The sequence below is a fragment of the Eptesicus fuscus genome, chromosome 18 (genome assembly GCF_027574615.1).
Source record: "Eptesicus fuscus isolate TK198812 chromosome 18, DD_ASM_mEF_20220401, whole genome shotgun sequence".
In the NCBI taxonomy this organism is placed as follows: domain Eukaryota; kingdom Metazoa; phylum Chordata; class Mammalia; order Chiroptera; family Vespertilionidae; genus Eptesicus; species Eptesicus fuscus.
In genome coordinates, this window is record NC_072490.1 from 36,927,408 (window position 1) to 36,940,159 (window position 12,752).

General features: G+C 45.6%; 2 protein-coding genes across 2 annotated transcripts in view; one reads left to right on the forward strand and one right to left on the reverse strand.

Annotated features, from left to right (window-relative positions):
• Positions 1–148: 148 nt before the first annotated feature.
• Positions 149–3,174, forward strand: FANCD2OS (FANCD2 opposite strand). The gene is made up of 2 exons (XM_028127112.2): positions 149–408; positions 2,342–3,174. Exon 2 carries the CDS (start codon positions 2,349–2,351, stop codon positions 2,883–2,885), a length of 537 nt encoding a protein of 178 aa, XP_027982913.1. The 5' UTR covers positions 149–408; positions 2,342–2,348; the 3' UTR covers positions 2,886–3,174.
• An 808-nt stretch (positions 3,175–3,982) lies between these two features.
• FANCD2 (FA complementation group D2) overlaps positions 3,983–12,752 on the reverse strand; it is a 105,337-nt gene continuing 96,567 nt past the window's right edge. The window contains exons 41-44 of the mRNA XM_054729525.1: positions 9,959–10,033; positions 8,837–8,983; positions 7,366–7,461; positions 3,983–4,369 (exon numbers count right to left, since the gene is read on the reverse strand). Of these exons, the coding sequence (XP_054585500.1) occupies positions 4,292–4,369; positions 7,366–7,461; positions 8,837–8,983; positions 9,959–10,033 (396 nt within the window). The 3' untranslated portion in view covers positions 3,983–4,291. The remainder of the gene's footprint in view (positions 4,370–7,365; positions 7,462–8,836; positions 8,984–9,958; positions 10,034–12,752) is intronic.

Consider the following 12,752-nt stretch of genomic DNA (forward strand, 5'->3'; position numbering starts at 1 on the left):
CAGACGGCCCCGCCTCCCTACTCCCCCACCCCCCTGCGCCGCTCGAGTCTTCCCTCCCCCCACCCCTCCCGCCCAAGGTCCTGGGTCACAAAGGCGGTTGCCAGGCGCCTGGTGGAGAAAAGATGCAGCGGGGACCAGCAGCTGTCACTCTGGAGCGTATGGCCGTGGAGTTCAGCAGGTGAGCTCCCAGCCCGGATGGTGGGACCGGGCCTGGGCTCCCACCGCCACCTCCACCTCTTCAGCCAGAGCCCTCTGGCCCCGGCCCGGCCCGGGGTAGGGACTCTCAGGGAACAAGCCTGTTTTCCTACCGGGACAGGAAGCTCCCCCAACAACAGGCAGCTTCAGCCCCTCGGATTGCAGTTCACAAGGACCTCAGCGGCACTTTGACGTTGCCTTCCTCTTTCCCAGGTGGGGACATTGGGGGACCCGGTTCCTTGGAACCGGAGGACTAGTATGAAGGGGAACCCTTTTGAGCCAGAACACGGTGTTTCCTATTGGGGAGTTATTAGAGTAGCTTGAATAGACTTCCAAGGTTCAATCTCCCTTGGAGTGGATGACAGTGAGTTCTGGATGGTGGGAATGGGCATGAGGTGAAGGGGGTGTGAACCATCTTTATGTAAACCTTGCCTGAAAGTGGTGGAAAGACGTGGGATGAGAAGCCCTTCTCATCCCATGTTGGTTCTGCTGAATACTTAGGCTGGACATTTGACAAAGGCTTTTTTTTTTTTTTTTTTAAACACCTCTAGCTGCTTTTGCTGTTAGGAGTTGAGTCAGGAAAAGGATACTTATTTTGGTCACCCCACCTTGCCATGGTTGTGTACCAGAGTAGCACTGATCTTGGTTGTATACTCTCAGGGTCATGATCTCAAGCATCAGACGTCTTTGGTAGGCTGTTTGGAATAGATAAGTATCCCTGGGGTGTCAGTTTCTCTTCCTAAAGCAGCCCAGACATTTGAACACAGTATGCAAAAGGGCCAGCATAGGTCAGGAGATATCAGTTGGAGGAAATCTACAAATTTCTATACTAACCACTGTTAGGGCAGGTCTTCTGGCTTGAAATGTTACCAATTCCTTTTAAAAAATGAACTTTACTGTCTCACAAAAGATGGTGGAGGTGTTAATTTGTCACACCATTACTGGATGGAATCAAATCTGCTGCTGTTTTTCCTTTTGGAGAAAAGAGAAGGGACAGAAAAATACACTTGGATAAAAAGAAAAGGGATCTGCTGTGTCCCTTAACATAATAGTGCATGCACAATAAATGTTAGCATCTCCTGAATTCAGGAAAAACCTTTATATACTGACAATTTTAAGGTAGACTGATGGAAAATGCAAGTTCTACTTGAGTACATTCTTGAGTTAGCAGCATCCTCCCAGACCTTGATCTTCAAAGGGAACAGAAAAATAAAGTTCTTAGCCAGTGGGTCTCCCATAGGTAAGAAAACAAAAAACAAAACACACCTAGAAGAACCAGAAAAATCTTTAGAAATCTTTAATGACTGGCCTTTGGAAACTATTTTCCTACCAGCCTGGTATACTTCCTCTGAGATGGTATAAGTAGCTCAGGGTTCTACTTATGTAGAACCCTTGTGTCAGAAAACAGGTTTTTAGGGCCAAGAGACTGTCTTGATAATTAAAAATAGTGAAAGCTCAAGTTCCTTAAGAGGAGCTGTATATGTTCTCAACCTTTAAGTACATCAGAAGTGCCAGAGGGTTTACTTAAGCACAGATTGCAGGACCCTACCACAGAGTTTCTGATTTTGAAAGGTGCTAGTCCCGGGATCATATTTTGAGAACCACTGGTATAAGTACATGGGATTCAGAGTCCCACATATTTGGTAAGATGGGGCCTTTCTGAGCTTCTCATCACAATTAATGTCTCATCATGAAGTGCCAGCAGCCTCTGCGACCTCAGAGATGTCTTTAGCCGTTACCAACACAGCACAGGTCCTAATGGTGAACTGGGATACCCCATTTAGGCCAAATCTACAGGGATGGGCAAAAGTAGGTTTACAGTTGTGAATACACAAGTTTATTCTTGTATTACTTATTAACTATTGTATATTTATTATTATTGCCCACCTCTGTATTCCTCATCTGTAAAATGGGTTAAAACCTACCTTCAAAGACTTGTGATAAGGTTTAATGAAGTTTTAGTACACATGGCACTTGAGATTCAAGACTTGTTACCATCCCTTACTAGTACCCTGACATCTATTGGACTCTGTTTATGGGGACTAGAGTAAGTTAAAGTCAATGTGAAAAATATGTGAATTTGAATGGCCATGCCCTCACCAAAACCATGCTAGGGAAATTCCATGTTCTGATTCCTTTCCTTTAGACTATCAATGGCAGGATACCAGCTCTGGTCACCATGGACCCCACTGGATGAGAGCTTCCAATGGCTGCGGCACACAACACCTACACCTTCTTCCAAGCACCCCTTTAGGGCTTCCCCCTGCTTCCCACACACCCCTTCTGACCTTGAAGTGCAGCTATGCTTTCAAGAGGTCACTCTAGTCCTAGACAGCCCATTCCTGGAATCTGGGGTGAGTCCCAAGTTACCCTGCCACACATCAGAGCTCCGAACCATAAACAACAAGAAAGGGCTGGTCAGGAAGCCCCAGCCTGTCCGCCTCAGTGGAGTGGATTCGGTCTTTGGCAGGGTCATCACGGCTCAGCCTCCAAAGTGGACTGGGACCTTCAGAGTTTCAGACAAGTCAGCCTTTTGCAAAATCATCAGCCGGGAGCACCAGTGGCCCACTGGACTTAAGGAACCTCAGATTCAGATGACAGTGACCATGTGCAAACAGATGCTGCGCTCTATCCTCTTGCTGTATGCAACGTACAAGAAGTGCACCTTTGCCTTGCAACACTCCAAGTAAAGGGTCCCCCACCTGTTCCCTTCCTCACACCATTCCCTTTGCTATGTGCCTGAAGCTTGCAGAAACCTTTCCATGTAAAGGAAACTGACATTGCCCCAACCATCTCGCTTTTCTGTAAAGCAGTGAAAATTCAGGAGCCTTTTTCCTCCCTTCCCCTCCAAAAAAGGGCCAGTGATAGAGCAAGGAAGAACAATTTCCATTGAAATGTTGAACAACTATTTAAAAGAGAGTCAAATTAGCATTGACATGTACATGTGATAAAGAACCATTAAACAAACCATATAAATAAGCCTAGTGTGAACTCACTTAAACATCTAAGACCATAACGAACCGGGGAAACAAAGGTATGTCAAGGAAGGAGACATCAATTTCGATATACCTGAGAATGAAGGGGTCAAAAATCTATATGTGGGTTAAGGATTAATTTTAAAAACCAAAAACCTCCTCTACTAAAACAAAAAATACCAACACCTAACCAGCCACCTCCTAATACTACTGGAGAATACCAAAGTGGGTAGAAATATTAACAAATATTATAAGAAAGTACTAAAAAATGTTAACAAGTATTAAACAATATTTGTAGCCTAGCAAGAACTTGGTAGCAGCACTGAAACGGGGCTTTCTGGCCGAAGATGTGAGACTTTCCATTTTAGCTCAAGTGTACCCCTAATGTTCCATTTCTAAGAAACTGTAAGTAATTTTGTACCTAGTTATAACTAGATAACTAGATTATAGGTATAACTCAGAATAATGTAGAAATAAACATTACATATACAAAGTCAACATGAGAGTTTGATGGTGCCTTTTCCCCCTTTGTCTTACATGTACATGATGAGCAAACTTTTTTTAAAAGCAGCCAAAATATTCACTTTTACCTTATTTGGGCATTGACAAGAAATTTATCACTCCTCTAAAAAGAACACAAAGACCTTCTTATCTCAAAGAGAGAATTCTTACAATAGAAAACATGATTTTCATTGGTAGAACTAATGTTGGCACTGCTCTTCATTATTTCTCTGCTGAAAACCCAATTCAATTTCATCTAATCCCTGACTAATTAAAAGGAAATCCAGAAAGAGGAAAGAAGTAGCTGAAGCAGAACTTAAAACAATTTATTTGTAAAACTAGTATAAACATAAATTATAAAATAAATTCAGAACTAGCTCCCCAAGTCCAGAATCATGGCTACTCTGCAGTAGAGCACTGAATACTACACTGGAATCCCGAGCCAGGGCCTTTGATGTTAGACGATCTATAAAATTCACTATTAAGTTGAATCAACAAAGCCCGCACTTTAAGGACAAAATAGGATAATTCTGGTGAGAAAGGTAGACAGATTTCAAATCCTGAACACAAAATGCTAAGAGGCTGGCAGAGATAAGGACGCGGCATCCATTTTTTGTGGTCTAATCAGAGTCATCGTCGTCACTCTCATCACTATCTTGCTCCTTTTCTCTATCACTTGCTTCGTCTTCTTCACCATCCTAAGGGCAAAGGATAATTAAATACTTTAGGTCATCTGGGTGAGCCTGTATAATACTGCTCCCACAGGACTTAAAACTATACTGTATCAATGTTACCAAAATTAATAGGTTTTAAATCATTCATCTGAAAAATGAGTCATTTTTTATCATGACCTCTAATCCAAGGGAGGCCGTTTGAAACTGATTATTGCCACTCTGCACCAACCAAATTTGCATAACTTAAAAATAAGCCATGGTTCTTCTGCACTACTGCATGTATGTGACATAGGAACATAGTGGGTATCTATATATATAAAAGGCTAATATGCAAAGTGTCCCCTCGAGAGTTCGACAAGAAGACTGGGAGTTCGCGCGTTCGCTATGATGTGTGCTGACCACCATGGGACAGCACAGAACGAAGGAAGGCCCCGGCTGGCAGCCAGAAGGCTCCAATCGGCCCTGATCACCGGCCAGGCCTAGGGACCCAACCGGTGTGGCTCAGTGGTTGGGGGTCGACCTATGAACCAGGAGGTCACATTTGATTCCCAGTCAGGGCTCATGCTTGGGTTGTGGGCTCGATCCTCAGTGGGGGACCTGAAGGAGGTAGCTGATCAATGATTCTCATCTTTGATGTTTCTTTCTCTCTCTACTTCTCCCTTCCTCTCTGAAATCTGTTAAAAACCTGAACAAAAAAAATTTTTAAATTCTGGCCCTGGCCAATTTGGGTCAGTGGCTAGAGAACAACAGCCCATGATTGCAGGCTTGAGGGTTCAATTCCTGGCCAAGGGTATGTACCTCAGTTGTAGGCTCGATCACTGGCCCCAGTTAGGGCATGTGTGGGAGGAAACCAGTCAATGTGTGTGTCTCACATCCATTTTTCTCTCTCTCTCTCTCTCCTCCCCCCTCTTTACTCCCTTTCACTCTCTCTAAAAATATCAATGGAGCTCTAGCTGGTTTGGCTCAGTGGATAGAGTGTCGGCATGCGGACTGAAGGTTCCCAAGTTCCATTCCAGTCAGGGGCACATGCTCGGGTTGTGGGCTCAATCCCCAGTGGGGGGAGTACAGGAGGCAGCCGATCAATGATTCTCTCTCATCATTGATGTTTCTATCTCTCTTTCTCTCCCTTCCTCTCTGAAACCAATAAAAATAAAATTTTAAAAAAAATCAATGGAAAAAATATCCTCGGGAAAGGATTAAAAAAAGAAAAAGAAAAAAAATTTGTAAAATAAAAATCTGGTGTACCTCAACAGTAATCCAGCATCAAATTTTCTCTGACCTGTAACTCTAATCTAGGAGGAATGTTAGGAGAAATAGGATATTGTCTGTCTCAATTTTTTTTTTTATGACAAAAAGGTAGAGAGGTATACTATACAGAGGACCATATAATAAAATAATTTTTTATACTAGATGATCTTTCTGCAGCAGCCTCAAATTGCATTATAGAGATTCCACAACAGGGGTTCTTAAATCTGAGTTTTTTTGTGTCTATAACTCAGCTGAATTGTACCATAAACATACTAAATCTGTGCACCAGTATGGTCCCTTGGCCTGGTCCGGGGATCAGTGGACCTCTGTGCAGCCATAGCCCGGCCTTACCCTCCAGCTTGTAGGGCTCCAGCCTGCTGTCCGCATTGATCCCGCACAGCACAAAGTAGTGTGGGAAGCAGCAGGCAGCCTGGGAGGAGCCGGAGCCCAGGCTGGGAGCCTCGCTGCTCCCACTTATCCTGGCCCCACTGCACCTGCTGCCGCCACCACTCGGGCACACAGGGGGAGTGTCTGTGGGAGAGGCTCACAGCTGCACTCGCCAGCCGTCAGCTGAGTGGCACTCCCACTGTGGGAGCGCACTCACCAGCAGGGGACAGCTCCTGCGTTGAGTGTCTGCCCTCTGGTGGTCAGTGCACATCAAAGCTACCGGCTGGTCACTTAGGCTTTTATATATATAGACTAGAGGCTCGGTGCATGAAATTTGTGCACTGGGGAACCTCAGTCTGGCCTGCACCCTCTCTCAGTCTGGGAGCCCTTGGGGGATGTCTGACTGACGGCTTAGGCCACTGCCACCTCCACCGCGCTCACCAGCCGTGAGCCTGGCTTCTGCTGAGCGGTGCTCTCCCTGTGGGAGTGCTCTGACCACCACGGGGCAGATCCTGCGTCGAGCATCTGCTCCCTGACCAGTGCGCATCATAGCAACCAGTCATTCTGCCATTCGGTTGACTTGCATATTAGCCTTTTATTATATAGGATTCCTTTTTCTCTAGCTTTCTTTAAAGTTTTAAAAGTATCTGTATTACGCTGGTGTGGGTCAGGGCTTATGTCCAGGTTGTGGCTTGATTGCCAGTGTAGAGTGTGTAGGAGGCAGCCGATCGATGATTCTCTCTCATCATTGATGTTTTTATCTCTCTATTTCTCCTTCCTCTCTGAAATAAAAAAATATATTTTTTAAAAAAGTATCTGTAGTAGCCCAGAAAAGAATAAGGACACCTACTTTTATTTTAATCCTCAGGAGTGGCAGTTTTTTATTCTGTGCTTCTACCAAATGTATTCACATTTCTATTTTATATAGTAAAACAACATTTAACCCTTTGCACTCGCTGGCTTTTTTCTCGATTCCTTTATTTTAATGCTAACCGTGTCGAGTCACACTCGACATCCGAGTGCAAAAGGTTAAATGGTTTAACTCAATCTTCTCAATATTCATAGAACATTCTGTCCTTTCTCCCTTTTAAAATGATTTTAGACATGAATTCAGGGAATATAGGTTATAATGGAAGGGAATTTTCAACTCTGTAACACATGCCACAACTTGAGATACTCGAGAATGATTTTAATTGGGAGGGTTTTTTCCTGGCCCCCACAGAACTCATAGAAGCACAGAAGCTTTTTTGGAGGGAGGGAATGGAGATAGGCATAGAAGCCTTTGATTATAAACAGAAACAGGGAAACTTCTGCACTTTACCAACTCAGAATAATTAAGGAAGTGCAACATCAATGCCACATTCTGGTGCCTTATGAAGAGATACCTCCGTTGCTTTGCTCTTGGAGACCTGGGATGATGTGTCATCATCACTCTCATCTGCTCTGCTTTCCTGGGAATTCTGGGATACAATCTCTTCACCCTAAATGTGGATGGGCCAAGATTAATGGTGGGGTTAAAGTGATCACATGTGGGAGAAATGCTTAGCTTACAGGCAATACAAAGGAAGATATTCTAGCCATTCAAATGTCGTTAAACATGGCACCAAACTGGGACCCAGCATCTAGAGAAGTGATCATCAACCCAAGGTTTCTGAGATACGTGTGGCTCTGATACAATATGCAGTTTTTACAAAAAGTCCACCTTTGTATTCTAATATTATACTACATTTTACAAGGCCAGACTCTCTCAGTTAATGTTAAATATAGTTATAAAATTTTCCAAATACCTTAAGGTATATGAGCACCAACACACCAACCATGGATGGCCATGTAGAGGCTGAAGGAGAGTACACTGAAGTGATTTAAGAACATCAACTCTGGAACAGGACTGTATGGACTCAAGCCTTGAATCCACTCACCTATTGCTGAATGACTTTAGGTAAGTTACTTAACCTCTCGGAGCTTCAATTTTCTCATGGAAACAATAGTATTTATCTCATAAAGTTGATGTGAAGAAAGAAAGCTAATTCTACGGGGTGCTATTTTTTTTTCACATATAAGATTATAAAGTTCAGATATTATAAACATGATTAAAGGCTTGGTCCGGCCAGGATGGCTCAATGTTGAACATCGAACCAGGAGGTAACGGTTCGATTTCCAGACAGGGCACATGCCTGAGTTGTGGGCTTGATTCCCAGTAGGGAATATGCAGGAGGCAGCCAATCAATTATTCTCTCTCATCCTTGATGTTTCTATCTCTCCCTTCCTCTCTCTGAAATCAATAAAAACAAATATATACATATATAAAGAAGGGCTTGAACCCTACTTCAAAACTGCTATAACTCCAAAGCAGTACTATAAGCAACATGAGATTTCAGTCAGTCAAGACAATTGAAAGACCTTGGAAATGCTCACTTGTTAAAATTAGCCAAAGAATACTTTTAGGAATAAAACAGACTGGTTTAGAAAAAAACCCAAAACAATTTTTTAAAGTTTGTCCATATACAAAAATGTTTTTCCAGATTCAAAAATGTCATTATGAATCTACCCTCAGTAGGACTTATATATACCTCTCTGGCTGAGGAGAGAGGCTTTATGAATCTGGCTTCTCTATATTTGAAGCCTTGTTTGTATCAATAGCACGTTTTGGTGCCTTTGCTGGCTGGGATGAGGGGTGCAGCCTGTGACCAGGGCCCATAGGCAATATACCCTAACTTAAAGAGCTAAATGGGCCAGACTTAAGAGAAAAGCACTCTTATTGACAGGGCAGGGCTTAGGCATCCTCCCTTACATACCTCCCAATGCTCTCTCAAAGAAAGGGAGTAGGAGATTATCGCTGGCAGGGCCCAGGCTTACCTGCAAGTCCCGGTTTTTGAGATTACCCAGCCAGAAAGCTTCCCTGCAATTGTTGAGGATAAGCATGGCTTTCACTCTGCAAACTAACAGCTCCAAGGTCTTCTTGAGAAAAGGCACATGCTTGGTGAGTTTCATGTCCTGATGAATCTGAATGGAAACAAATGCACCTAACTCATCTGGTTTCTCATCATGCTTCCACATTTCCTATACAGAAACTTATGCATTCCTGACATTCTGAACACTGTATAGAAGAGCATAAGCCTTGTCAGTACAGGCCAGAGACATGTCCTATCAAACAGCAGTAGTTTGGCAGAGTACTCCAAAGAGAGTGGCAGTTGTCTTTCAAGCTAAGAGAGCTTAGAACACATACCACCTCTAGGTTCCTCTTCATAACCTCTCATTGACTAATTATTAATGAATTGACCTAAAATATTCTTGAACATGTATTATTACACTGATATTAAACAACAGATATCAGCCCTGTTTAGCTCAGAGAGTTCTTAAAATTTCACTGTTCAGTACCTTCTAAAGTTAAAACCAGGGGAGGAGGTAATAAAAACTGAATCCAAAATCATTCAGTTTGCCAGTGACTGCAGAACTCTATGGTTAAATATGAAGGTTCTGTGCTCCTTCAGACAAAAAGAGACAATGGTTCAGCTGTAGGCTGCAAGTGGAAAAGTCCTTTAATGCTAAAATGTTCTCACAGGAGATAGATGTGTTTCTTGACAAGCAGTACAGCTGAAAAGTGCTAAGGATAGCTACTTTTAGAACCACCTCTTGTCTCCCACAGAGTCATCACTTACATAATTCCTCCTACCCCATATATTTTGCAGCATTAACACATACACCAATATTCTATCTCTCTCACCAAAGAAGGAAATAGAGCTATGGAGTTTGGGTCAAATTTCAGATGCAGAACTCTCTAGATGATTGTCCATTCTTAACCAGCACCTAAAGATTTGATCACTTTGAATAAACTGCCTTTGGGCAGATACGGTCTCAGAAATAAAGGCTCTAGACACGTAAAAAAGGAAGAAGAAACTGAAGTCTCTGTATCTCCCAATCACAACTGTTGTTGAAGCCAATAAGCAGGCGGGTGATGTGATCTGCTTTCCCTCTTACCTTGGAATGCCCACACAGGTGATGAAGCAGCCTTGTGTTCAACTGGAAGGTTCCCAGTAAGCTCAGAACATCTTCCTATAACCAACAAAATTCCCAAGTGCCATTTGAAATACTCTCATTTCATTCAAGGGCTCTAAAAAGGATAAACTCTGAAAGTTCCAATTGTATATGAATAATCATCTTAATTTGGCCCTAAATAGGAGAAGTGCTTTCTAACTGTCCTCCCTCCTTTCTTTTCAGGGTTGTAAGAGAGCAATCAAGTACTGTAAGAGTATTGTGCTGTAAAGTTTAATTTGATAAATATATGTAAGAAATCACCTGTTTCTATCCTGATTTCACTACTCTAGCCCTGGATCCCACTTGGCTAAATTAAAAACAAAAAACAAAACTCTCAAGACTATCCTACCTAATAATAGAGTAATATGCAAATTGACCGTACCTTCGCTATGCCCACGATTGGCCAGGAGGTGCGGAGGGGCGGGACTTGGGGTGGCCGGGGTGGCTGATTGGGCCTGCAGGACGCTGAGCTCGTGTAGCCAGCGGCAGCTCAAGCTCAGCGTCTGCGCCATGGCTGTGCTGCGGCACAGAAGGGGCCTCTGGGGCAGCGAGCCCACGTCCTGCCGTGGACCATCAAAAGTGGGGGAGCTGGGTGCCTGTCCGCTCCAGCACCAGGCCTTTCAGAAGCCTCCGCCACTCTGGAGGCTTCTGAAAGGCCTGGTGCACCAGATCGAAAGGCCTGGTGCCTGTCCGCGATCGAAAGCGGGGAGCTGTGTATCCACTCCGGCACCAGCGGACCCCCTGCCATCAAAAGCGGGGAGCAGGCTGCTAGCAGTGTCCGCGGAGCATGCTAGGCTTTGCGGGACAGTGGATATGGCCTGGATGGCAGGTTAGGCCTAGGGTACCCTACACGTGCATGATTTAATCATGCACTGGGCCTCTAGTCCATTATAACAGCAAAGAGTTTATGAAACAAACTAGGGGCCAGTGCACGAAATTCATGCGCGGGGGGGGGGGGGGGGCGGGGGGGGGAAGGAGAGGGTGTCCCTTAGCCCAGCCTGCACCCTCTTCAATCTGGGACATCCCTCTCACAATCCAGGACTGCTGGCTCCCAACTGCTTGCCTGCCTGCCTTCCTGATTGCCCCTAACCACTCCCCTGCCAGCCTGATTGCCCCTAACTGCCCTCCCCTGCAGGCCTGGTCCCTCCCAACTGCCCTCCCCTGCCGGCCTGATCGCCCACAACTGCCCTCCCTTGCAGGCCTGGTCCCTCCCAACTGCCCTCCCCTGCTGGCCATCTTGTGTCAGCCATCTTGTGTGTTGGAGTGATGGTCAATTTGCAAATTACTATTTTATTAGATAGGATAGAGGGCTGGTGCACGGGTGGGGGCCGGCTGGTTTGCCCTGAAGGGTGTCCTGAATCAGGGTGGGGGTTCCCTTGGGGCATGGGGCGGCCTGGGTGAGGGGCCTGGGTGGTTTGCAGGCTGGCCACGTTCCCCCCCTCTCACCCCCCCACGACCCAAGTGGAGGCCCTGGTATCTGGGATTTATTTATCTTTTATAATTGAAAGTTTGTAGCCTTGAGCTGAGGCCAGGGCCGGGCAGGGCGGGCGGGAAACTTGGCTTCCTCCATTGCTGGGGCCACCCAAGCCTCCTGCTTGCTCCAGCTCCGTGGTGGCCGCCATCTTAGTTGGGTTAACTTGTATACTCGCTCCTGACTGGCTGGTAGGCGTGGCTTGTGGGTGTAGCAGAGTGATGTTCAATTTGCATGTTTCTCTTTTATTAGTGTACTAGAGGCCTGGTGCACAAAATTTGTGCACAGTGGGGAGTGTCCCTCAGCCCAGACTGCACCCTCTACAATCTGGGAACCCTTGAGGGATGTCCAACTGCCCGTGATCGGGCCTAAATGGGCAGTTGGACATCCCTCTCACAATCCAGGACCGCTGGCTCCCAACTGCTCACCTGCCTGCCTTCCTGATTGCCTCTAAACACTTCTGCCTGCCAGCCTGATCACCCCCTAACCACTCCCCTGCCAGCCTGGTTGATGCCTAATTGCTCCCCTGCCAGCCTGTTTGCCCCTAACTGCCCTCCCCTGCCGGCCTGGTCACCCCTAACTGCTCTCCCCTGCAGGCCTGGTCCCCCCCAACTGCTCTCCCCTGCAGGCTTGGGTCCCCCCCTAACTGCCCTTACCTGCAGGCCCAGTCGCCCCCAAGTTTCCTCCTCTGCCAGCCTGGTCACCCCTAACTGCCCTTCCCTGCAGGCTTGATTACCCCCAACTGCCCTCCCTTGCAGGCCTGGTCCCTCCCAACTGCCCTCCTGGCCATCTTATGGTGGCTATCTTGTGTCCACATGGGGGCAGGATCTTTGATCACATGGGAGCAGCCATCTTGTGTGTTGGAGTGATGATCAATCTCCATATTACTCTTTTATTAGATAGGATTAGTGTATATGAGTTCTTTAAAAAAATTATTCTTGAAAGTAGAACCAGAGAAGCACAAAAGAATAAGCAAACAACAGGTCCTGGGAGTGCAGCAACACAATAAAACCAAGCTATAGGGAACGACCACCCCACGATCTGGAGAAGTAGGAAGGTGGGTTTCAACCAGAAGGGGTCTCAGCTCAGCCTAATTTGGAATATTCCTTCTAAATGGGTGATAGGTGAAGTGGACCAAAGATGCCCAGGTGAACTGTGAACTGTGGCCCAGAACCTGGGCAAAGGTACTGCCCCCATGCCCAGCCCAAGAGTCACCATGCATGTATCTTCTGAACAAACTGTATAGAGAATGTTTTAGTTCTCTGC

Bases quoted from the DNA above. Each gene is read 5' to 3' on its own strand.
- FANCD2OS (XM_028127112.2), top strand. From the start codon at position 2,349: ATGGCAGGATACCAGCTCTGGTCACCATGGACCCCACTGGATGAGAGC.